The sequence below is a fragment of the Rhinolophus sinicus genome, linkage group LG16, assembly GCF_036562045.2.
Source record: "Rhinolophus sinicus isolate RSC01 linkage group LG16, ASM3656204v1, whole genome shotgun sequence".
NCBI lineage: Eukaryota > Metazoa > Chordata > Mammalia > Chiroptera > Rhinolophidae > Rhinolophus > Rhinolophus sinicus.
In genome coordinates this window covers 19,903,347-19,926,481 of record NC_133765.1, presented here as the reverse complement: position 1 = coordinate 19,926,481, position 23,135 = coordinate 19,903,347, and the positions used below count along the sequence as shown (strand labels likewise).

Sequence of the window (23,135 nt, the reverse complement as noted above, 5' to 3'; positions counted from 1 at the left end):
CAGCTCACTCTGTCATTGACACCTACAGGCAGCTGCACGTGGAAAGCTCGTTAGTGTGATTATGTGGGCATCAGATGATTTCCAAGGATAAGCAGCTGTGGTTGTACTCAGGCCAGGAAAATGTAAGCTAGCAGTTTCCAGTGACCTGTTCAGCAGTGCTGGCGCCGTCTGGGACAGGTCAGCAGCTTCTCACTTGTGGGTTGCCAGACCGTGCTGTGTAGTTCCACTTGCTCTGGCCTTGAGACAGATGTTTGTGCTGCGCAAAATGAAACACACAGGTGGGGCTCCTTATGCATTAAAGGGTCCAGTCACTGATCAGGGATCGCTGGCCCTACACGGTCAGCCGAGTGATCAGGTCGCAGTGGTGCCTGGTGACTTGGTGTAAGACGTGTGAGTTGGGGTCAGTGCTTTCTGAGGAGCTGTGCTCAGAGTTGGGGCAAAGGCGGTGCCTTCCTGCTGCATTCACACAGTGGCCCCAACAGCCAGTGCCCTGGGGAGGCCACAGCTCATAACCCGAAGGGCCATGGGACTGTTACATGCAAGTAACCAAGTCATAGAGACTGGGGGAAGAGGTTTATGGACTACTAGGTGAGAAAGTAACACACAAAACTGAATTTGCATTATATGGATGGAAGCTAGACTTCAACGTAGAAACAAGGAAATCATTTAATTTCCTGAACTGTCAGGATACGGAGAGAATTTTTTTCCCCTTTTCTTTGGTTACCCAGAAGGCAGCTTGGGGCAAGGGAGAGTGAGAGAGCAGCTGGTCTTGATGTCAGCAGGTCAGAGGAAAGGGAGCATGTGTGCTCCAGCTTCCAGCCCCTCCCATGCCCACCAAATGAGGGCTCAGGTGAGAGCATCATGTGCAGCTGCCTGTAGGTGTCAGGTGAGGGCAGCAGCACCTCCCCCACCCAATCAGGTCACACCAGGGGAGTGGGCTGCTGTATCTCCGCCCGCACCCAGCTGGCATGAGGTTCGGCCCTCCTGCACCTGCTTCGGATTGGCTGGGGAGTAGCTCACCTCTGCACCTTGGGAGCTGGGGGTCGAAACTCAAGCCTTGACTGGGCAGGTGCAGTGCTGGACCTGAGACAGACACCTCCCGCCACCCCCGCTCGTGCAAAAAGCCACTATGAAAGCCCCAGTTAGGGTGGAAGCTATTGGGCTGGGCGCTCTGCCAGCTGGAGGAGGCTGTGGGTGGCAGGTTATCTTCAGCATCGCGGCAGATGCCATAATTGGAGCACGGGCCTCTATTTTTATGTTCCATCTCTGTGCCAAGGTTTGTCTCCCTGGAGGGGGGTAGGCCCTGCTCCCAGAGTGTTTTTTCATCATCCTGAGGTCGCCCTGAGGCTGCGGGGTCATAGCCTTCTGCTGAGGAGAGAGGCACCAGGTTCTGTGGGCATCCTAAGGGTCATCTGCATGCATTTATTTTTCATGGCTTTGACCCTGCGCCCCAGCCCCCTCTGGTGAGAGGAAATGAGGGGGTGCATTCCTTTGCCCTCCAAAACTGTTGCCCAGCCTGCCATTGCTTGCTGGCCTCTCTTGTCAGCCAGAATCCTGGGGACTGTTTTGCCCTGGGAAGACCAGAGATTCAGCCACCACAGATACTGGCCTACAGATTCGTGGTGTTTGTGGGGTGAGGTTTCTGCCCCTGCAACTCTGGTAGAATGGAAGCCAAACCCAGGTTCTACGTCAGCCTGGGTCGCCCATCCCTATAGCTGTCCTGGTGAGGGTGCAACCCCTGTGCCCCTCTCCTGGGGAAGTTGCCAGGAGAGCCCCATGTGATGGCATGGGGTCCCCGATGCTCTCAACACACCTGTGCTGATCCCCAGTGAGAGAGGAGGGGAGATGGTCCCCAGGGGCCACAAAGGTCAAGAGGACGCTCGTGCTCTGGCTTGTGTTTTCCGTCTGCCTGCCAGGGTTTCACAATTTATTATTTATTATTATCTGATTTTCCATCAGATTAGATCCTGACGTGCCTTCCAAGGTCCCCAAGGCCAAGCTTCTCGGTCTTCAGTCACCTACCTCCTTGGGGGGAAGGGACATCATCCTGTTTTCCGAAGTTTTTTGTTTCGTTCTCATCACTGATTCCTGTTTTGCAGCACCTCCTGCAGGACTAATGTCCCCCAGGACCTAGTCTGGGGAAGGCAGGCCTGCTTTCCTCTGGGTTCCCCAGTCAGCAAGGGTTGGCTGTGGCTCAGGGGAGCCCCTCCTCTTCCCAGGGGCCCTTGGTGGTTCCCTGTCAAGTCTGACCTGTCCCTGTGCTCTGCTCCAGCACGAGGCCTCCCACCTGCCTGAGGCGCTGCGCCTTAGGGCCGCTCGCACTCAGTGCTCTGGCCTGGTGCTCTGCTCCTCCTCGCCCTGGAGTGGCACCCTCCTCCTGTGCCCCCGACATCGCATCACCTTCCCACAGTATATCTGTAAGGCTGCCGCCTCCTTCCAAAGGCCTCTCAGGGCCCCACCCCAGCCTGACGTCATCTCTCCAATATCCCCACCCTGGGGCTCCTGTTCTCTCGAAGCTCCCAGAACACTGCTCAGCCTCCCTCTCCCCGTTGCCTGAGTGGGGCAGAGCACTGGCAGGTCCTCTCCTGGGGCAGGGGACCAGAGGCCCAACGCCACCCCCCAGGTAGGGCTTCCCTTCCCACCCATCCAAACCAGGTCAGGTTGGAGGTCACTGGCTGGCCTGGGCATCATCTCAGGGCTGGGCATGGGTGAGCTGCTGTGGGTACTGGTGTCCAGGGACATAGAGGTGACAGGTGCCACCAGGCTCTCTGTAAAGACCTCGCCGCCATCCCAGCTCTGCCATTTAGGAGCCTTAGGTCTTGGGCACCATCTTTAACTCTCCACGCTGCTCTTCCCTCTTCTGTGTGTGGTTCTTTCAGCATACCGTGTCATACATGGGAATGGCACAACATGTAGAAGCGCAGAGTAGGCAGTCACTGAGCAGAGTACGCAACTCAACTGTTCACTCTCAGACTCACTGAAGTCAGTTGACATCCCGTGGACCTGCCTTGAGGCCCAATTCTGTCTGATCTCAGCATCCGGCTGATTGCATTCTGCGATCAAATTCAGGCAGCTTAACAAACCTCCTGAAATCTAAATAGAAATCACCAAACCTGCTGTAATTGAATGTTGAAGGTGCTAACCTTGCAAATTGGAAATGCCTGTTTCTTGCCAAGAGTGCAGCGCCCCCACGGTTCTCACCTGAAACTGACACCGGCTGCGTTTGTGTCTCCTCAGAGGCCCTGCAGTGGGGTGTCTCTCTGCATAGCCAGACTGCAAGAAAAATAGGATGCCCTTCCTGCTCAGTGTCCTCGGGGCTCAGGATGGGATGAAAGCCCCTGTGGGGCATCTGGGAACCTCAGGGAGGAGTGGTCACGCAGAGACTGAGACCACCAGCTGGAAAGCTGCTAGGGCTCAGGGATTAGGCCTTGTCCCCTCCCTGCCCTGCATACTCAGATTCAGCAGAGAGGGAAGGAAGCAATGTCTGTCCCCACTATCAATGCTGCTGGTTCAAAGGAGCACCCCTGGGTGGGTCAAAGTCAGTCCTGGTGACTTACGTGCCCATCAGCCTCCATTGGACAGTTGGGTCTCAGCCCCAGTGCAGCAGAGCCCACAGGCTCCCCTGCCTTGAAGGTTATCTTTCACCACCTTCTGTGTGTCCTCTCTTCTGCGGAGTGGCAGGAGGGCCAGGACAGGGCCAGTGTGAGCAAGGACACACAGGCATTCAGACACTGTGTGTCCCTTATCCCCTTCCCCCCCACCAGCCAGTGGCACTCCCTGGCTACCTACGGGCTTCCACCCGCCTGGTGCCACCTGCCCTGCGGATGGTTGTTTGTCCCCTCTTACGGCTGCCTCCTCACCCTACTCCCAGAGAGTGGGTCAAGGCTTCTCTCTTTGTCTCCTCTCAGGGCCCTGTGGGCCGGTGCCCAGCTTGCTGCTGGGCCTGCAGAGATGAGCAGGCTATGACCCTTGTCCTCCAAGCTACCATGTTCTTTTTACATGTTTCGTTGTGACTCCAGTTGGGTGGAGGCTGCGGAGCCCAAAGGAGGGAGCCTGAGGGCTCAGGGCAGCTGCTCAGTTGAAGTGACCAGTACTGGGCCTCGAGGGAGCAGCCATCTGCCAGACAGAGGAAAGGAGGAAAGAAATCCAGGGGTGACGTAGAAGTGGGAAAGCACTGGATGACCTAAGAGCTAAGGAGGAGATAGGAGGTGGGACGCTGGCAGGCTTTGCTGGGCGCAGGGCAGGGGGTCCCTGCCTTCTTGGCACCCAGAGGTTGATGAGCCATCTGAATGTCCCTCCTTGCTCAGGACCCTGCTGGGGCCCTTGCATTTGTCCCTCCTGCCCAATAGGCCTGTCCCCTTCTGTTGTAGTCCTGTCCCTCTGTTAGGACCCATCTCAGTGCCACCGCCCCCCAAAACTTGCCCAGCCCAGCACTGGGTGTGGGTGTAGAGGGAGGGGTGAATGCTGGCCTTAACCTCATCTGTCCCGCGAACCCCCTATCAACCAAGGCTGTTCTCATTCACCTCCAGCCATAGTGTGTGAGGGGAGGGGACCTGCTGGTCATCCGTGTCTTGACCCTGAGGAGCTCATGGGCAGGTGAGGGTGAAGCCAGGTTCCCCAGAGAACCAAGCATGAGGCAGTGCAAAACAGGGTGTTCACAGGGCTCTGACTCCCACCAACATGTCACTGCCCTGCCCCCATCCAAAACCGGTCTTTGCAGCCTTTTGGTTTCTCAGTTTCAAAAAGCTGCCCTCCTGACAGGACTTCCCATCCAGAAACTTGATCCATTTTCCTCAAGGTAAAAAAAAAAGCTTCACTTCTAAAAATAGCTCACCTGGCTCCTGAGCTGGCTGTTTCCATGGCAACCCACTGTTCCCAGGAGTCCCCCCATGAAAGAGGGTGAAAGAGGGACCTGGCGCGGGTGCCCGTGGGCTCCTCAGCCAGAGCCGGCTGTTCAGGGTTCAGGGAGAACCTCGAGTGGGGAGCAGGGGTGGGGGCACAGCAAACACACAGGGGCTCCCTCTGATTCCTAACTTCTATGGTTTGAAGTAAATTCAAGACCAGTTATATGCAAAAGGAGCTGTGCTGATGAAGGTGACGGGAATATGGATGGGCTGGGGCCAGTAAGTCCCAGCTCTGCACTGGCTGTGGGCTGGGTGCTAAATGTCCTTGTCCAGAGGACATATAAATATCCCCAATGTGTTAACGAAGGCCTCATGGGGTCGAAGCAGGCCTGCCTGGCCCAGAACCACCTCTGCCCTGACCAGTCAGGAGGCGTATGTGCCAGACTTTGAGGGGAGAACAGAGAAGAGTTGTGCCCAGGTAGGCGTCTCGGGGATTAACTCGAGGGCACCCAGGGACCATGGCTCAGGACAGTAAATCAAGTGTCGTGATCAATGATAGAGTGAGAACACAGCCCAGTGTTCAGCTCAGCCATGGCCCCCAATGATATCCGTGTCCTAAATCCCAGAACCTGTGACTATGTTAGCTCATATGGTAAAGGGACCTTGTAGGTGTGATTAAATTAAGGATCTTGAGATGGGGAGACAATCCTGGATTATCTGCGAGGGCCCAATATAATCATAAGAGTCCTTATAAGAGGGAGGCAGGTGGGTCAGAGTCAGAGAGGAAGATTGGAAGATGCTAGCTACCCTGCCGGCTTTGAGGATGGAGGAAGGGGCCACAAGCCAAGGAATGCGGCAACCTCCACAAGCTCAAAAAAGCAACAAGATTCTCCCCTGGGGCCTCCAGAAGGAATGCAGCCCTGCTGATGCCTTGATTTTAGGATTTGTGACCTCCGCAGTTGTCAGATAATATGTGTGTGTTGTTTTAAGCCACAGTATGAGTTTTCCACAGGCTGCCGTAACAATTTACCACGCCGCAGTGGCTTAAACCCACCAAAGTTTACTCCCTCACAGTTCTGGAAGCCAGAAGTCTGGAATCAAGGTGCCAACAGGGCCATGCTGTCTGACAGCCCCGGGACAGTCTGTTCCCAGCCTTTGTCAGCTTCTGGTGTTGCTGGCCATCCTTGGCCTTCCTTGGCTTGTAGATGTATCATTCCAGTCTCTCTCTCTATTATCACGTGTGTTTCTATGTCTTTTCTCCTCTTCTTGTAAGGACATCAGTCATATTGGATTAAGGACACGCCCTATTCCAACATGACCTCATCATAACTGATTACGTCTTCATCAACCCTTACAAATAAGGTCATGTTCAAAGTTCCAGGAAGGACAGCAACTTGAGGGAACAGTAACCAACCCAGCATAGCGACTAAGGGTTGGAAACTCAATACCCTTGGGAAGCTTTCTGCAGACGACAGGCCACTGCCACACGCTGCTGGCCTGGCCAGGGTGGACAGAGAACTTGTGACTGCTGCCTGATAACACATTAGTGACCTGAGTTTTATAGATCTATTGTCTTCTAACAAAAAAGGAGAATTCATTCTTGCATGTAGCTCGTGAAAATTGATGTGTATTTTAGGAATTGCTGCTTTTCTAAAAACGGTCAAGTCTGAGACTAGGCTTGAGCATTCATTCCACGGTCGTTTTCTCCACGTGATCCCACTGTCCCCGGGGCTACCTTCACCTTATCTCGAGCTTGGCGCCTGCCTTGGAGGCCGGAGCAAGTCTTTCCATGCTCCATAGTCTGGAGCTGCTGTTTGCTTTTGCCACTTTCTCTAGGGAGGCTTGGGAGCACCAATGTGGAGGAATGACAGGCCTGAATTCCCCAGCTGTTACTGAGAAGTCATTTTCAGTAGAAGGTGCAGGCCCCTGCGGCCCTGAGTTGTCTCTGGGGAAGGTGAAGAGCAGGGTAAGCTTCTCCATCCTCCGTGCCCGGGGTTCTTGTTTCCGAAGCCGCAGCCTTGCAGATGGGAGAGCAATGCACTGGGCTCCTGCTCGGTCTTTCTGTGGAGATTGGAGCCGAACGTTAGAAGCACGCTGGACCACCAGCACGCAGACAGACAGAGCAAGGCATGGAGAAGCGTGTGGGAGTTCAGAAAGATGGTCCTGGCAGCCTTGCTGGGAGGCACAGCAGGGAAATGGCGGGTCCTCTGCCCAGCAGGGGCTGGCAATGCAGGCGGATGAGAAGGCAGCGGTCCCCTGCCGCCTGCCCCGAGCTCTGCCCCTCCAGCTCTCTAGTCCTTTCTCCATCACAGTCCCTCCAGTTCGGGGTCACTGTCCCCTGTGGGCTGTGTCCTTGGAGGCTGGCAGTGTGGGGATGTGGGCTCCCACCCTGACTTTCCTCCTCTCTGGCTGCCCAGTGGTCTCAGCCCAGATGCCCTCGGTTCTGAGGTGCAGCCTCCTGCTAAAATGAGGGCACGGGTGGTGGTGTCTGCAGGCCCCTCCAGTGCAAATGTTTTGGTTCTTCTCTCTTCCTGGGGAGACTAACAGTGGTGGGGGGTGAGGGAGGAGACAACGTAGGCCAGCAGAGAGAGGGCAAGATGAGATGCCCACATAAATCCCATAAAATAGAGAAATCACTGTGCGTGTAAGAGTTGGGGCTCACGCCCTGACAGGAGGTCACTGCAGTCTCAGAAAAATGAAAGTGTGCCTCTTCCCAGCGTTACAGCTGGTTTCCCAGGCCAGAGGCACAGAGAGCCCCTCAGTGTGGCCTGCAATGAGAGACAGGAAGGGGCTGGCATAGCTGGGGGGAGGCGCCCCAGCTCTGCCGCTCGCTCACCTTAGGGCCCATCCCGCTCTGAACCTCAGTTTGCTCACTTGTAAAGGGAGGATGCGAGGGGTGCAAGAATGAAATGAGTTGTTTGCCCAGCGCTTTCAGCAGTTCCGGCACTTGTGTGAGCCTCCGCTGCCGCTGCCACGGTCAATGTCATGCACTGCACAATGCTGCCGTCCCTCCTGGCTGCTTCATTGCTGACCAGTGGGAAGCAGCCTCTTCCAGAACTTGCTTCCTAAGCTGCTGAGACCCAGGGTGGGTCTGGGTGCGATTCGCATAGCATCTCCTGGGTGTACCAGCTGAGTGCAGAGCCAGCCAGGGGCCAAAATGAGTGAGGGAGCAACTGACAGCAGGGAGCTCAGCAGAGGTGGGTGGTGAGGGTCGCCGCGGGGCCAGCAGGACAGTGTGTGTACTGGAGAGAAAAGGAAAGGGGATGAGCCGAGGGTGCAGGGGTAGAGATTTGACAGGAAGGATGGGCAGATGGAGCCTCACCAGGCAGAGGTCAGGTGCCTTATGCACTTTGAGCTCCTCTAGCTGGCCCCGGGCTCACACACACTGCCAGCAAAGGTGGGTGGTCTTCCCTTGGCTCCTGCCTTCCCCCACCCCGGCCCCCTGCTGGGAGGGAGCGCACTGTCTATTCCTGCAGACCTGAGTGCCCCACACACCCAAGCAGCAGGCTCCCAATGTCAGCAGTGGGTGCCCGGCTTGTGAGCAGAGGCCAGCAGCCTCCCACCTGGGGAGGGACTCTGACAGCAGAAACATGGAGTGGTGACCCCGCTTACTCGCCTTCCAGGAAAGTGGACCAGGCCCTGGGATCATCCACGAGGGACCCAGGCTCCAAGCCCTCAGAAGATATGTCGTAGCCACGTGGGAAGAAGCCTGTCCAAGGTCTCATGTCTGACCTTGGCCAAGCTCCTCTCCCCCTTCTGGGCCTCGGTTTTCCCATCGGAAAACAAAGGCATGGGCCTGGATGAAACGGGCATGACCTACGTCGTTCATGCCCGGGCCAGTCTGCCCTCCTGGGTTTGGCCTGGCCATTCTGTGAGTGGTGTCACCTGACAGCCCGGGAGGCAGCCAGGAATGCTCTTGCCACCTTGTATCGCTGACAGTGACTATGAAGGAAGTAGGAGAAGCAAGTGGAGCAGAAGACATGGCTGGGAGCCAGGCTGCACAGGAGGCTCCAACACTGCTCCATCCACACATGCTGGTCCTGTTGGGCTACCTCCCTGGTAGACACTTGTCCTTTATCTGAGGGCCAGAGTCTGCCTCCCTGCAAACTATTGTTCTGAACAGAGACAAAGCAGCAACTAAAGAAGGAGAGGCCCAGAAAATTAGGGCTCCAAGGTCAGGAAACCCCAACCTTCAACTGCTGGGGAGCCGTCTGAGTGACTCGGAACCTGAACACCAGCCATGGCGGGGCGCGGTCACGAGGCAGCCCATGCCTTCCTCTTCCTGGCATTTGTAGAGATACCAAGAAGGACCACAGCTGCTCCCTACCTCCCAGAGCCACCTGAGACCTTGAGGCAGAATGGGGAGGGGCCGAGGCAGCTACGCAGCCCCCCTGTGAGGCCCAGGGACAGGGAGGCCGTCATCTCCACTTCTGGGGAACAGTGGCCTTGGCTTCCCATCAGCGTGGGCCTCCCTCGCACCCCTATGCCCATTCCATGGAGAGCTGGGGGGCCAGGAGTGGCCAGGGGACATTTTCAGATGTCCCCCATGGCAGCCCTGAGGGACAGGCAGGGGAGACTGATGGGGCACCACCGCTCTGAGCCTGGGGCCATCTCCCCACCCCAGCCGACCTCCCTTTAGACCTCAGCACTTCAACAGCACCTCTTTCCCAGCCTCCCACTCCTGGCTTCCCTCCTGGCCTTTATGCAGAGGTGCCACCTATGAGGGACCTGCTGGCTCCTTCCCAGTCTCCACTGAAACGAGGCTGGGGCAAGGCCCCCGCGTGCAATGGGTCCTGGCTGATGAAACATTTTACCCTCCTAGTGCTCCGGTAGACTTCCTGCTTCTGTTGTTTCTTTAAAGGACTAGCGTTTTCTAGAAGGTAATTGAGAGGCATTGAACTCAGCCAGAACATGAAAACCAGGGTGGGCCTCTCCCTGTGTTAGCGCTTGTTTCCCAAGCTAGACGTGCAGGGTTCCGCTCAGTGTGGGCAGGTTGCTGCTGGTCTGGTGGTGGTAACCCCAGCTGAGGTGGGCCACCTGGCACCTGTATCCCTCCCAGATCCACGAGGTGGGTGTTGGTGCCCTGCTATACACAGGAGGACTCTGAGGCTCAGAGAAAGAAGACGGCCACACAAAGCAGCAGAGTTCGACGTGAACCAGGAACCCAGGCATTCAAGACTGTTCTCTCCGACCAGCTCAGTTTTTATACCACCCCTGCGTGCTAAGTCCTGGCCTTTGTGTGGGCTTTGAGGCCGGCGAGGGACGCCTTTGTGCTGGGTCCTGTGGCTTTGTCTTGGCCCTAGATTTCAGTTGCTGCTATTCTTGTATTAACATAGTTGCAAACTTTCTGTAGGATTTTATCACTTTGGATAGTTCAGTGTCTGCTCTGTTGTTGCTGATATGGATTGTTCCATTGTTTCTCTCAGATGCTCACTGTCCCTGAGTTTTATTCCCAGTGGGAAGTGGGAACAGAGAGGACCCCCAAGACCATGAGAACCCCCAAGGCCACGAGCTTGAGAACTGCAGGCCCAAATAGCTTCGTACATACAAGTGTTTTCCTTCCTTTGGACTCAGTCTCCTACCAGTAGAGTCCCTGTCGGAGGGAGAAGTGGGCGATAGAAACTGAAGAGTCATGTTTGTGGTTCTTAATGGGAATCCACCTGTTTCTCCTTCAGAACGCATAAGCTAATTTAATAGCACCCATTCTTTTTTCCAGTTTGGGGAATGTCACATTAAGTAGTTTTATTTACATCTCTAACATTGAGTTTCATCTGTCTTTCCAGTGTGGTTTTGCTCCTTGCAAGACCCCGGACCCCAAACTGAGACTTGGAGCCTCAGTGTGGCCAGAGTTCACCATTTTAGAAGCCGAGTCCCCTTCATTGTTCAGCTCTGCCTCCTCCCAGGCGTGAGTGGGTGCTCGCACTGCTGTGCTTAGCGCATGTCTGAACAGCCTGAGACTTTGCGAGAATATGGGGGGCTGGGCCACATGTCAGCTTCTGAGTGACACGCACCCCCTCCTTGAGGACTGGTGGGGTGTGGGGGCTGTGGGAGTGTGGCCATCACTGCTTGTCCATGACCTTGGAGCTGGGTAGGTGCTGCCGTCCACATGTTTGGGCGGTGTTCATGGGTCCAGCCCCTGGCTTCCCGTGGCCACCCTGGCCCCAGCCCTGCCAGGTCTCTGGTCTCTCTGTCCCTCCAATATGCCTGTCATGCCACTTGCCACCAGTCTTGTCTGTCCCATGGGCTCTGCTCAGATGCCCAAACGTTCCCTTTTACCAAGGGATGAAGGCCCAGGCTCCTTGGCTGTGCCAGAGGCGCTTCACTGTCTCCACTGTCCAGCTAGCGCCTCTGTGCCCCACCCCTACTGCTCATCCTTCTCCAGACCCCACCATCCTGTGCTGACCCACCACCCCCGTGTATGCCACTGAGAACTGATGGGCCTGGAGAGGCCTCCTGTGCTGTGTAAGATCATTCATTCATTCATTCATTTACTCACCTACTCACTCCGTCTCTTGCCCCACCTCTCTCTCCCTCATCCATTCTTTTTCTTTTTAAAAAAAAAAAGATTTTATTGGGGAAGGGGAACAGGACTTTATTGGGGAACAGTGTGTACTACCAGGACTTTTTCCCAAGTCAAGTTGTTGTCCCTTCAATCTTAGTTGTGGAGGGTACAGCTCAGCTCCAGGTCCAGTTGCCGTTGCTAGTTGCAGGGGGCGCAGCCCACCATCCATTTGCGGGAGTCGAACCAGCAACCTTGTGGTTGAGAGGATGTGCTCCAACCAACTGAGTCATCCGGGAGCTCAACAGCAGCTCAGCTCAAGGTGCTGTGTTCAATCTTAGTTGCAGGGGGCGGAGCCCACCATCCCTTGCGGGACTCGAGGAATTGAACTAGCAACCTTGTGGTTGAGAGCCCACTGGCCCATGTGGGAATCGAACCGGCAGCCTTCGGAGTTAGGAACACAGAGCTTCAACCGCCTGAGCCACTGGGCTGGCCCCCTCCATTCTTCTGATCTCACTGTCCATCTGGGAGGGACTCTTGCTGCCCATCCGCAGAGTACAGACTGCTGGTCAGTAATCACTGACCTGGGTGTCCTTCCATCCCACCCCATAACAACATAGCCAGCAACTTGGGAGCAAAACAAGCACATCCCCACACCCCCGGCCGCTGGACCTGAACTTGGCCCCTAAGAGCTGCTTACTAAGTGGACTGCTTAATGATAAGTTAAACAGAAATGTGGTTAACCACTCTGCCCTCCACGTGGAAGGACACTCAGCGTTAGGCTGGTTGTGTCTCTCATCAGTTCTTGCTTAGAGCACAGGGGTCACAGCCAGCATGCCCCCACCTGGCCTTCTCAGCGGCAGCCATTCTGGTTGGTTGGTGGCTCTCCATTCTAGTTGTAAGACGTATTGAACATGGAAAGGAGACAGGGGTTTGTTTTGTAACTCAGCTCCTGGGCTCTGAAACCAGACAGACCTGGAAGCTCCAGAATTCCCTCACCTTGTGGCCCTGAGCAATTTCAATTACCTTTCTGCCCCCAAACCTACCTCACTGGGTCATCAACATGCATTAATGGAGGCAGCCCCTCACCCACAGCCTGGCACCCAGAAAGGCAAGATACATCAGCCATTGGAACCTTTCTAAGATGGTCCAGAGAGAGGAAAGGCCTTCTGTGCAAACCAACCTGGGTTCAGATCCAGCTCTGCCCCCTTAAGAGCAGGGCCATACACCGGTGGCTTATCTTCTTGGAACCTGTACTTTCTCGCCTACAGAGTGGGAAGAACAGCCAAGGTCTGTCAACCACTGTGAGCTTCAGCATTCACAGTAATAAAGCCAGTGGCACTAGAGCCTGGCCCAGCACGTGTGATCTCCAGACACTGGGTCATTTGAAGGACGGAGTTGGGCTGGTTGTCAGGGAACGACGCTGCCCGAGGCCCCTGTGACTGGCAGGGACAGGGTATGCAGTGAATACATGGGCCCCACTCCACTGTCTGGCCTGGTACTGCCACCGGCTCAGGGCAGTGACTCAGCCATGGCCACCCCCACTCACCCTGCCCACTGTGAGAAGAAAGCTGTTCTCTCACAATAGGCACCTTTTACCAAAAAAAAAAAAAAAGTGTCTTGGGTTACAGATTTTCTTTATCTAAACAAACAAAAAACAAGTTTCTTGCTGATTATTTCTGAAACAAGACGTTCCAGAAACCCCTCAGTTATAGGCTCTGGCTCACAGGACAAGGTTGGCCTCTTGGTGGTCCCAGCTCAGCATTAAAACAGCAGCAGGGTCCGGGCCAGCTGGGATCTAGGGTACCCCAGACTCGCAGAAAGGCACACCCTGAGGGCACCTGGGTAGCTGTGCAAGAGGCGAGAGGGGGTAGGAGAAGAAGAGGAAGCACCCACCTGGCTGGCTCACAGAGGCCCCAGCAGCGTGGCATGAAGAGAGTAGCTCTGGAGGCAGCAGACTAGCTGGGTGGCCAGGGCATGACTTTGCTTCTCTGAGCCTCAGTTATTTCATCTGTCCCCTGGGGATGGGACAGTCCCTAAATTGACAAGGCCACTGAGAGGCCACAGCCAGTGTCTGCACACAGAAGGCATTTGATAAATGAGAGTTGCCTTGCTCCCCCAGGGGAGATGGATGATGACCCGAAGCAGGATGGGGCGAGGTGAAAGCAGGATGGGGAGCCCTGACTTGGGCCCCGGCATCTTCAGGCAGGCTGTGAAGACGTGCGAGCATTGGGGTGGGGAGGGGTGAGACGTCTGAGGAGATGGAGGAGGTGTCCCCAGCAGCTGGACCTGAACTTGGACCCTAAGAGCTGCTGACTAAAGTGTACTAAACTTAAAAACAAGTTAAATAGAGGTGAGGTAAGGTGGTTCCAGGCAGCAGGGACAAAACGGAAAAGGCCCCAAGCATGAGTGCTCACGTTTGAAGGGAACAGGGGCCAGTCTGTCGTGGCTGCCGGGTGGGCATAGAGTGGAGAGGAATGTGAGGTTGGTGGGAAAGTGTGGGTCCGTTCGGGCTGGGCCAGTGCTATGGGGAACAGAGCCAGACTTGATTCGGGGTCTGTGGCCTGGGATGTGAGCTGCTGCCGCACAGCAGTCGCCACCTCCTCACCCAACACAGCCCAGCCTTGCCTGCCCGTCACACTTTAGGGGGCTGGTGCTCTGCCTGCGGGTAGGCCTGCCCCCTCCAGAGCACAGGTCAGGCCCTGTCACTCAAGCTGGCTCAGGAGGGCCTGTGCCCACTCAGGGAAGGCTGGCAGACCTCACCCTCGCCAGGAGCAAGAACTGGCACCAGCTAGTGGCACTGCCTGCTCCTCCCTCCCGGGCCCAGGCCGGGCAAGCCTTTGATGCCATTCTGGTCAGTAATAATCACAGCACCTCCGTTTCTCTCCACAGATGACTCTGGGGACGACGACGACGAGACTGCCTCCCCAACTGACAAGAGCGAACTCCACAACACCATCAAGAACCTCTCCTTGAAGTTAGATGACCTCAGCACGTGCAATGACCTCATCGCCAAGCACGGCGCTGCACTGCAGCGCTCCCTGAATGAGCTGGACGGGCTCAGGATCCCCTACGAGAGCAGCGAGAAGCTGAAGGCTGTGAACGAGCGGGCCACTCTCTTCCGCATCACGTCCAATGCTATGATCAATGTAAGTGGCCGCCAGCACCCTGTCCTGGCACAGGGCTCCCCCGAAAGGGAAGTGGCTCCCTGTCACCAGCACCACGGTCCCTCATTAGTGGCTTGTGTGCTTGACAAACGAGGGCTCTGTTTCCAGTGGCTTCAGGTCCTTTCGCAAAGCCAGCTCCCTCCTGCACTGTCCATCCTTTACGACGTCTCATCCACGCAGCCATTGGTGGACGAGAACATTCTTTCTAATTGTCTGGTGGAAAGCAGAGTTGGGTGTGGGATCTGGTTGAGGCTGCAGGTGGTTCGGGCCTGGCTGAGGAAGGCCAGGGCCTCCAGGTGAGCAGCTGGCTGTGCCCACACAGTAGAGCCTTGGCTGGTTGGCCCACACAGCTGCTACTGCTTTTCCCCAGATATAAGGCAGATGCTGCGGATTGGGACCACAGGGGGTGTGCACGTGTGTGTGTGTGTGCGTGTGTGTGTGTGTGGTAGGGAGTGGCATCGCAAGTCCCAGTAGCCAAGAGCTTGAGAGCGGAGTAGAGCAGTAGAGCAGTAGTAGCCAAATGAGTAATCGCAGTGTGTAAACAGAGAGGCACAGCCACAGGAGTCACCGCTCTCCACGGGGTTCTGGAAGCCACTGGGCTGTGACCCAGAGCCCGGATGGTCTCTCCATAATGACAGAATGGAATGCTTAACTATGCTTCCAGGACCTTCCTCTTTCTGCCCTGTGGGTGCTCCCCAGAGATGTGTGTGGTCCTCCAGCCCACCCACCCCAGACACAGGTCTGAATGCAAAGTCTCCTCCCAAGGACAGCCCCTGGGAGGGGCCTGTCTGCCCAGGGGTGGTGTGCTGGGAGCAAGAGGGTCAGAAAGGGGAGGTGTGGGGACATGCGGGCCACTGTAGAGGCAGCTGGCCAGGCCCATAGAACATAGCTAAGCAGGCCATCAGGCCCACGTGTCCTCCAAAGCAAGAGGGTGACACCATAGCAGGATCGGGAGTTGGGAACAGACTCTCCGGCCAATACTGGGAAACCCAAGAGCCAGGGAAAGATGGAGGCCGGAGCCCACCTCAGGCCAAGATCCCGAGGCAAAATTCTGGGCATCTGAGACTTGGCCCAAGCCTGCTTCACGGGGCCTGTGGGCAGCATGATGTAAGGTGGGTGGACCACCCCCACCACCCCACCTGCCCTGCCCCCACTGCAGATGGGGGCGTGGCCAGGATGCAGGAGGAAGCTCCATCCTGGGGCCTGAGGCTGAGGAGGTGCACCCTCTTCCAGAACTGGGGGACACATTGCCACAAGTTCAGCAAGTGTGTGGACCTCTGTCCACAGTGCTCAGGGGTGTGGTTGGTGCCCACATGCCAAGAGGCTTCTGGCTGCAGTACTGGGGCCACTCTGTCAGGTGAGGAACTCTCGCTTTCCTGTGCTCACCTTCTCAGCCCACTGGCCTCCTTATAGCCCCCAGACTCTAGGGGCCCAGGTCCTTACACTTCCTCCAGTGACAGGCACAGATATTCGGCATTTAATGACATAATGATGCATTCAGGTTTCCCTATCCGTCTGGCACTGCCTCCCTGCCTTCCGAGACTGAAGCTGCTTTATCTTGAGTAAGAAATTTTGTTTGGCTTTTCCCAAATAATGAGCTGGCGTCTCTAGCAAAGTCTTTTATCAGACATCAGAGGCTCATCTGTGTTTGCGAAGCCATAAAAACAGCTCACCATCTAAGAGCGTAATTGTTTGATGGGAAGCACAGCCCCTGAGATGGATGATGAGGTCTGTTTGCAATTCTGACACCAGGAGAGTCAGACCGGATTGACAGGTGAACCTGACAATGAGGGCCTCTCCCCCATCTACCTCCATTGGGGAAAGGGACACAAAGAAGTAAGGTGCTGTCCCTGACAGGCCGTGCTGGTAGCCCAGGCAAGTGCAGGGCCTGCGTTTCTCCCAGGGACCCTTCCTGATGGCTGTTCCTCACCTGGCAGGACTCTGGTCAGTTCTGAGGGGGCTGTTTGCGCAGCTGTTAGACACCAAATGTCCAAACCCCCATTGTGTGCAGATGGGACACCTAGGCAAAGCATCCCCACTCCTAGCCAGGCCTTGACCTCTATCCCTGTTATGAGGAGGGGATTGGACCAGGGATCTGTAACTAAGGCAACCAAATGGCTCCCACCCCCAAGTCCCAGTGGGAGCCCATTTACACCCAGGACCACTTACCCCTCCCTAAAACTTTATTACTATAATTAGGTGTTGTTAGTGCCAAAGTGAAAACTGAGGCTCAGAGAAGTCACCCAGTCAGCAAATGGCCAAGCTGGGATGCAAGCCCAGTCTGTGTGGCCTGCTGGGGCAGTGATGGCCCCCTCGCTCTCAAAATCAGTGAGGGTGAGACTCCTGAGGGCTGCAGAGGCTCCTCCCACTCGAGGTCAGCACACAGAGTGGGTTGGCCTCACATCTGCACAGGGTGAACCCCCAATCTCAGGGACACAAGTCCCCACCGTGCCCTTCCTGGGAAGCTAGGGACTTGGAAAAGGAGGAAGCCACCCCCAACTGTCCCCAGAAGGCACCAATCATCCCGTGGGTCCCTCCAGGTCTCATTGTAAGAGGAGGGAGCTGTTTCTCCCCATTGTTGGGATCCCAGCACCAGCACCCCTCCCTGCTCCTGCCTGACCCATGGGAGCCCTCCGTGGGGAAGTTCCCAACAGCCCCCGTGCCTGAGTTTGGGGAATCTCTATTCCCACCAGCCAATCTGGGCCAGGGCAGAATGCTGAACATCTGTGGGTTTTCCACCTCGTGGGCTCTGATTGAGCCTGGGTCATGGAAATGTGGAAAATGAGGGACGGCTGGCCAGCTAGAGCCCACAGGGACTTCAGAGAGCCCTGGGCAAGCAGCACCCTTCCCCCATGGGGGGGGGGACTGGCTGTTTCATCTTCTCTTTTCCCCAAGATGACCAAAAATCTGAGGCTATTCAGCCTTCAGGAGAAAAGTAAAGGAACAATTTTAAACCCCCTTCAAATTTGGGAGAGGGCATAGATATCATAAGCCTTTAGATCCCTCGCTGCCAGCAGGGCAGGGAGAAGGCTCTCTCTGGACAATTCCCAAGATCCCAGGCACCATGGTTAGTGATGAGGCCCATTCCTGTGCCACCATTCCCCAGTGGCCGGTGCAGTGATCTCACCTTGAGTGGAAGATGGCCCCTTCGTAGGTGTTTGATGGAACAAGATGTACCCAGGAGGTTTCTGGATCGGGCATATTGAATAGTGCCACAGTGTTTTACCCCTCCAGGCCTTTGCCTGTGCGGTACCTTCTAGAACACCTTTTCCCAACCCTTCAGATACCTGACAGATCCCTTTTCATCCCTCAGAACCCCACAGGGATGTCACCACGGCCGGAGGCTTTCCGAGCTCCCTGTCAGGAAGCCGTTCCTCCTGGCTAGGACCCTGGAACCCGGGGGCACCGCTGTGCTGAACCTGCCATGCAGCGTTTAGCCTGCTATTTTGACATCTGCCCCCTCACCAGGCTTTGCGCCCCCTGAGGTCACGCTCAGGTCTTACCTGTGTCCCCAGCAGTAGCCCAGTGGGTGTGCCCAGTATGTGATGTTTCATAGTTGGTCTCATATCTCAAGAAAAATGTTCTAAGTAGGCGGCATCCCATAGTTGCCTCTGTTACCATTTCCAGAGACATTCCCGTGCTGTTTCCTCCCCTGAACAAGGTTAGTGCGAAAGGGAAGGCTCTGCACTCAGCCCTCTGCTGCAGAGCTGCTTGTCACCACCCCATGCCACCCTGGTCACCCGCCTTACAGAGAAATGACCCAGCCGAGCCACCAAGAAATAGGAACAGCATTTTATGTAATTAAATCATGATTGCGTTTTTCACGGGAACGTCACGGGTTGTATAAGGACATAGGAGCAAATGAATGAATCGCTTAGTATGTGGCAGAATTCCCTACTGGGTGATTTTGTGAATCTGATCAAAGGCAGCCCAGCAGTTCCCTGCTTGGATTATTGTTTAGGCAACTGTGAATTCGCTTGTCATTTAGGTGGAGCCTCACAGCACTAGAAACGACTTTGGTTCTTAGGCTGAACCTGAATCACAGCACACCCGTGCACGGGCGCTCCCCCAGCCTGGGTGTGGGGACCCCAAGCCTGGACACCAGGACGCCCCTGGGGTTGTAGCATTGGATCAGTGCCATGGTTTAAGGTGGAGAATGACTGAATTAATACATATTACCCTCTCATGCTTTGAGTATTAGTTTCCATGAAGTGGCAAAAAAATTAATTCCAGTTTTATTCTTTTTCCTATAAATTTATCTTTGTGGTAAAGCAGGGTGCCCTGGTTTGAAGGACAGACCTCCAGGATGGTGGTGGCGTGACAACAGCTGCCCACCCCACTTTCTTCCCATATCTTTGCTCCTCACAACAGCCACGTGAGGCTGGTGTCATTACAGCTTCCTCAGCATCATCATTTGTATTATTCAGGTGCCACCCTGAGGCCCAGAGTGGTCATTTAGCCCAAGAGTCACAGGCTCAACTGCTGCATAAGCTCTTGGAGTCACAGCTGTCAGTTCCTGGGCTGTCCCCGCTGCTGGCCACTGGGCGTGTGCAGAAGAGCTGGGGCTGTGTCACCTGTTACCAGGCCCACCCAGCACGCCAGGGGTCTTTTGGGGGACCTGGGCTCCCCATGGGTTGCCCTTGAGCCCTGTGTTTTGGCCTCATGGTCCCTGCATGGTCATTCTGGTGTGAGGATGCCCCGCTCCCTTCCACTCCGGGCGAGGCTCCGCTTCCTGACCTGTGGAAACAGGCTCTGTCTGCAGGCCCAGGCAGCCAAGCCTGGCCAGGGAAGTAAGTGCTGCTTCTGTGACTTTCACTTCCACTTCCCTGACCCCTGAGCCCTTAGGACCTCCTTAGGTCACACTGTATCTCCTCCTCCTCTCCGCCCTGGCCAGGGGAAGAGGCAGCTACAGTCCCAGTGAGAAGGCGCTGGGGGCTGTGTGGCAGGAGCTAATAGTCGTCTCCCCCTGCAGCGCTGGGCCCCTTGATGTGCTGGCAGCCTGTGGGCTTGTTTCCCACCAGCTACTTCTCCAGGCCCCGCAGGTGGGGCCTGCTCCTGACATGGCCCCACACCTGAGCCGGGAGAGGCTCCTCAGAGCTGGTGACGTGTGCAAGGCCCACTACTGGGCCCCTCCAACCACGTGACCCCAGTGGCCCTTAGGAGCTGTGAGTTCAGGTCAGCCCTGCTCACCCCCACTGAGCACTGTGACAGGGCAGCATGCAGCGCTGGTGGCTCGGGAGGCCTTCCGTGATCCCTCCGTGGTCCAGCCAGGTCATGGTCTAGGCCCTGGGCACACAGGGAGCAAAGCCCAGGGAGCTGTAACCATGGAGATGATAGAGCATGCCAGAGACAAAAAGACCTTGGGCGGAAACAGCAGGCTGGTGGGTGGGAAGAGAGGTCAGGGCACAGCCTGGCTGCAGGGGAAGGCAGGAGGGGGGAGCATGGGAGGTGGGGGTGACTGTGGGAAGGAGGCCTGGGAGACCGGAGCCTGGTCACGGGACACCTTCTCCAGAGTCACTGAGAGCACTTTGCCTTCTACTCTGACAGGCTTGCACAGCCGAGGATAATGGTCCGACCCACATTTTAGCAAGAGCCCTCTGCTGCATGGAGAATGGGCTGTTGTGAGGAAGGGGCAAGTGCTTGGAGCTCCTTTAGGCGGCCCCTGTTGTCACCTAAGGAGGGGTGGTAGCTTTCCCCTGGGGGAGAGCCGTAGCTGCTGTGTTGAGGGAAGGGCCAGCGGAGTTGCTGTGGGGGTGAGAAAACAGGCCCACCAGGAAGGACTGCAAGGTGTGGGCCTGAACCACTAGAAGAATAGGGGTGCCCTTGCTGTCTGACCCCCCGACCCCTGGCCCTCACATGCTGGACATGGGTCCACTGGTCGGTCCCACGGGTTCTGGCAGAATGCAGGGGGGCCTTTCCCAGGATCAGGTTTTGTATAACCAACTGGTGAATGAACCCCACAGGAAATGAAAGACAATGGAGGCACTCAATGAGGGCAGAAAGCAGCCATGGTGCTGGCCAACAGAGGGAGGGTGCCCACCTCAAAGGGTCTGATGGCATAGACACTGCACTGTGGGTCCCTCAGTTTACCAAGGAAGGCCCACGAGGCACACATTTTGGTTGCTTCAGTAGAACTGGTTGGCAGGATGGGGTGTGGGTCCTGACCACGGGGCCTTGGGAAAACCTGGGAAGAAAGGGCTCCCAGTATAACCAGACTGGGAGGGAGTTGGCTCCCACTGCAGGTGCAAGGAGTTGCAGACCAAAATACAGGGGAGAGTCAGAGGGACTGGGGGGCGGGGGGAGGTGCAGACAGCCAAAGTGGGAAACAGGGCCGGGGGCAGGCAGGGACAGATGGGGACTGGTGGGGACAGGTTAGGGGCAGGTGCAGCCGCTATGTAGACGCAGCAGCAGCAGCTCAGAGCCAAGGCCTCAGATGTGGGGCATCATAGAAATAAAAACCCAGATCAGGAGCTATTTACTGCTCCAAATGGTCTGAGGCTTCCCTGGACCCTGTTTGGAGATCACGTAGGGCATCTTGTGCCCACCCACGTGGAGCAGTGGTGAGGGCCCCAGAGCTGCCCGACCTCGTTCTTCCGGGGCCGTGGGCAGGTTCCCGGCCAGCTGACCACTGTTCTGCTGCTGACAGCTTGTTCATTTGGGGCCTGGGGAGATGAATAAAAATAGATCCCAGAACTGTCTAAGATCAGCTGGCAAACTCTCGGCCAGATGGTGCTGGTTCCTGTGTGCAAGTGGTGCACTATTTTGAACGTGGTAAGGGCTATTTTAAAGTTTGAATCAAAGTGAAAAGCTGCCCCCTCCCCGCGATACTGTGAGTGAGTTACATCAGGGAAAAGCTGTGCTCGTCCTCTTGGTGCTGGGGAAGCGCCGCCTGTGCCGAGGCTGTGAGAGGAATGGGCACAGGCAGATGCCCAGCCCAGCCCTGGAGCTGCTCGCCTCAAGGGGCCAGGAAGGTGGTGGAGACACAGCATGGCAGCTTGGCTGGCCCTGACCCAGAGGGACCCCCCCCCGCCGCCCCATCTGAGCCCAACACTCCCATCACAGCTCCAGGGCTCTCACTCTCACTCTCAGGTGTCTTGGAGCCCTGAAATGGCTGTGCTTCTTCTGGTGTGGCAGCCTCCAAGCCAGGCAGCCCTGGCCTGAATCTCAGCACGGCCCCTGCCTTCCTTCGGGAGGTGTGCACGGAGGCTAGCCTGCTGCACCTCAGTGGGAGGGGGAGGACAGACCCTGCTGACCACTGTGTATCCCCTGGTGGGAGCTTCTGGCCATGCAGAGGGGTTCAGGGAGACCAGGACTCTGCACTGTTTCCTCCTATTCTCCACCTTTAGGACCACAGGCTGGTGAGGGGCTGGTAACGCTGGCCATGTGAGGATCAGTGTGCTGGGGGGGGGGGCAGGTGGCGGGTGGACAGGTTTAGCCCCAGCAACACAGAGAGCAAAGGGTCCGGCCACCCACCCACCTGGGAGCCCCAAATCCTGAGAATCGCTGCAGGCCAGACACATGGCAGTCAGATACTTGGCAGGTCCTGGCTGGCTGCAGGTGGAAACATGCCCTTTCTCCCATCCTCCCTGTGTCCGGGGTTACCAGAACTTGCTGTGTGCTGATGGCTAGAGATGGAGCCAGTCACCAAGCTCAGGGTACCCTATTGGCCCGGCCTGGAACCTCCGAGCATTTGGCTCGTTTCCCACTTCCTCTGTGAGTCCCAGGGCCGTCCACCCCAATGTCCAGCTGCTCTCTGACACCTTCCTCATGCCCCTATCTAGGAGGGCAGTGACAGTGCAGGACACTGCCTGATGGTTTCCAAGCTGCCACCGAGGCCAGACCTGAACAGGGTCCTAGCTCTGCAGACCCTCCTGAGAACTTGAAAGGCTTCCCCAGGCCACACACAGGACAGGCAGGGGACCCACGCTTGCTGTCCCACGCCCTGCTCACTCGCCCACATTTGGGGAGCAATGAGGTCATTGTCAGGGTTAGGATTAGGAACTGCAAAAACCATTCAGGTTTGTCCTTCCTTCTGGGCACAGCTGGGCAAAGGTTCCCAGCTCAGAGACACTCTGGGCCTGTCCCATGGGGCCACCATTAGGGAGCTCCCCTAGGAGCTCACACGGCTTATCCCCAGTGGGGTTTCCCCCAGCTGGGCAGTCCTCACAGCCCCTTTCACTGGGCCAGGCTTCTGGGAAGGGAGAGGCCCGTGGTCAGGCAGGCCGCCCCCCCCCCCATCCCATTGCTAAGCAGAGCCCGCCCTGTGTGGCCGCCTTTCCATCCTGGGCTTCTTGGTTCTTACTCTGCTTTGTGAGGCTCAGTAAGCTCCCCGCCCTCCCTGCAGAGGTAGAACCGCACTGCCTGCAGACCCCCACACCTCTTCATCTCGGGAACCCTCTCGGTAGCCCTGGAGATGGGAGGAAGGGGCAGGGCCGGGAGCCTGGAACCCTGTTCCCATCCTGAGGACAATCACCCCAACGGGTCACAGAATCAGGAACTCTGTAGGTTACAAACCTGCCCGGGATGGGCAGCGAGGCAGCGCCTGTGTGGGGCCAGGTGCTGGGCTCCTTGTTCTGCCTGCTCCCCAGCCACTGTGTGCTTTAAGGGCAGTGCAGTGTAAATAGG

At 56.5% G+C, this 23,135-nt stretch overlaps 1 protein-coding gene across 4 annotated transcripts in view; it reads left to right on the top strand.

The window, feature by feature from the left end:
* OSBP2 (oxysterol binding protein 2) overlaps window positions 1–23,135 on the top strand; it is a 160,643-nt gene that overhangs the window by 115,166 nt on the left and 22,342 nt on the right. For all 4 annotated transcript variants that reach the window (XM_074321896.1, XM_074321897.1, XM_074321898.1 and 1 more), the window contains one exon: window positions 14,236–14,492. In XM_074321896.1, the coding sequence (XP_074177997.1) occupies window positions 14,236–14,492 (257 nt within the window). The remainder of the gene's footprint in view (window positions 1–14,235; window positions 14,493–23,135) is intronic.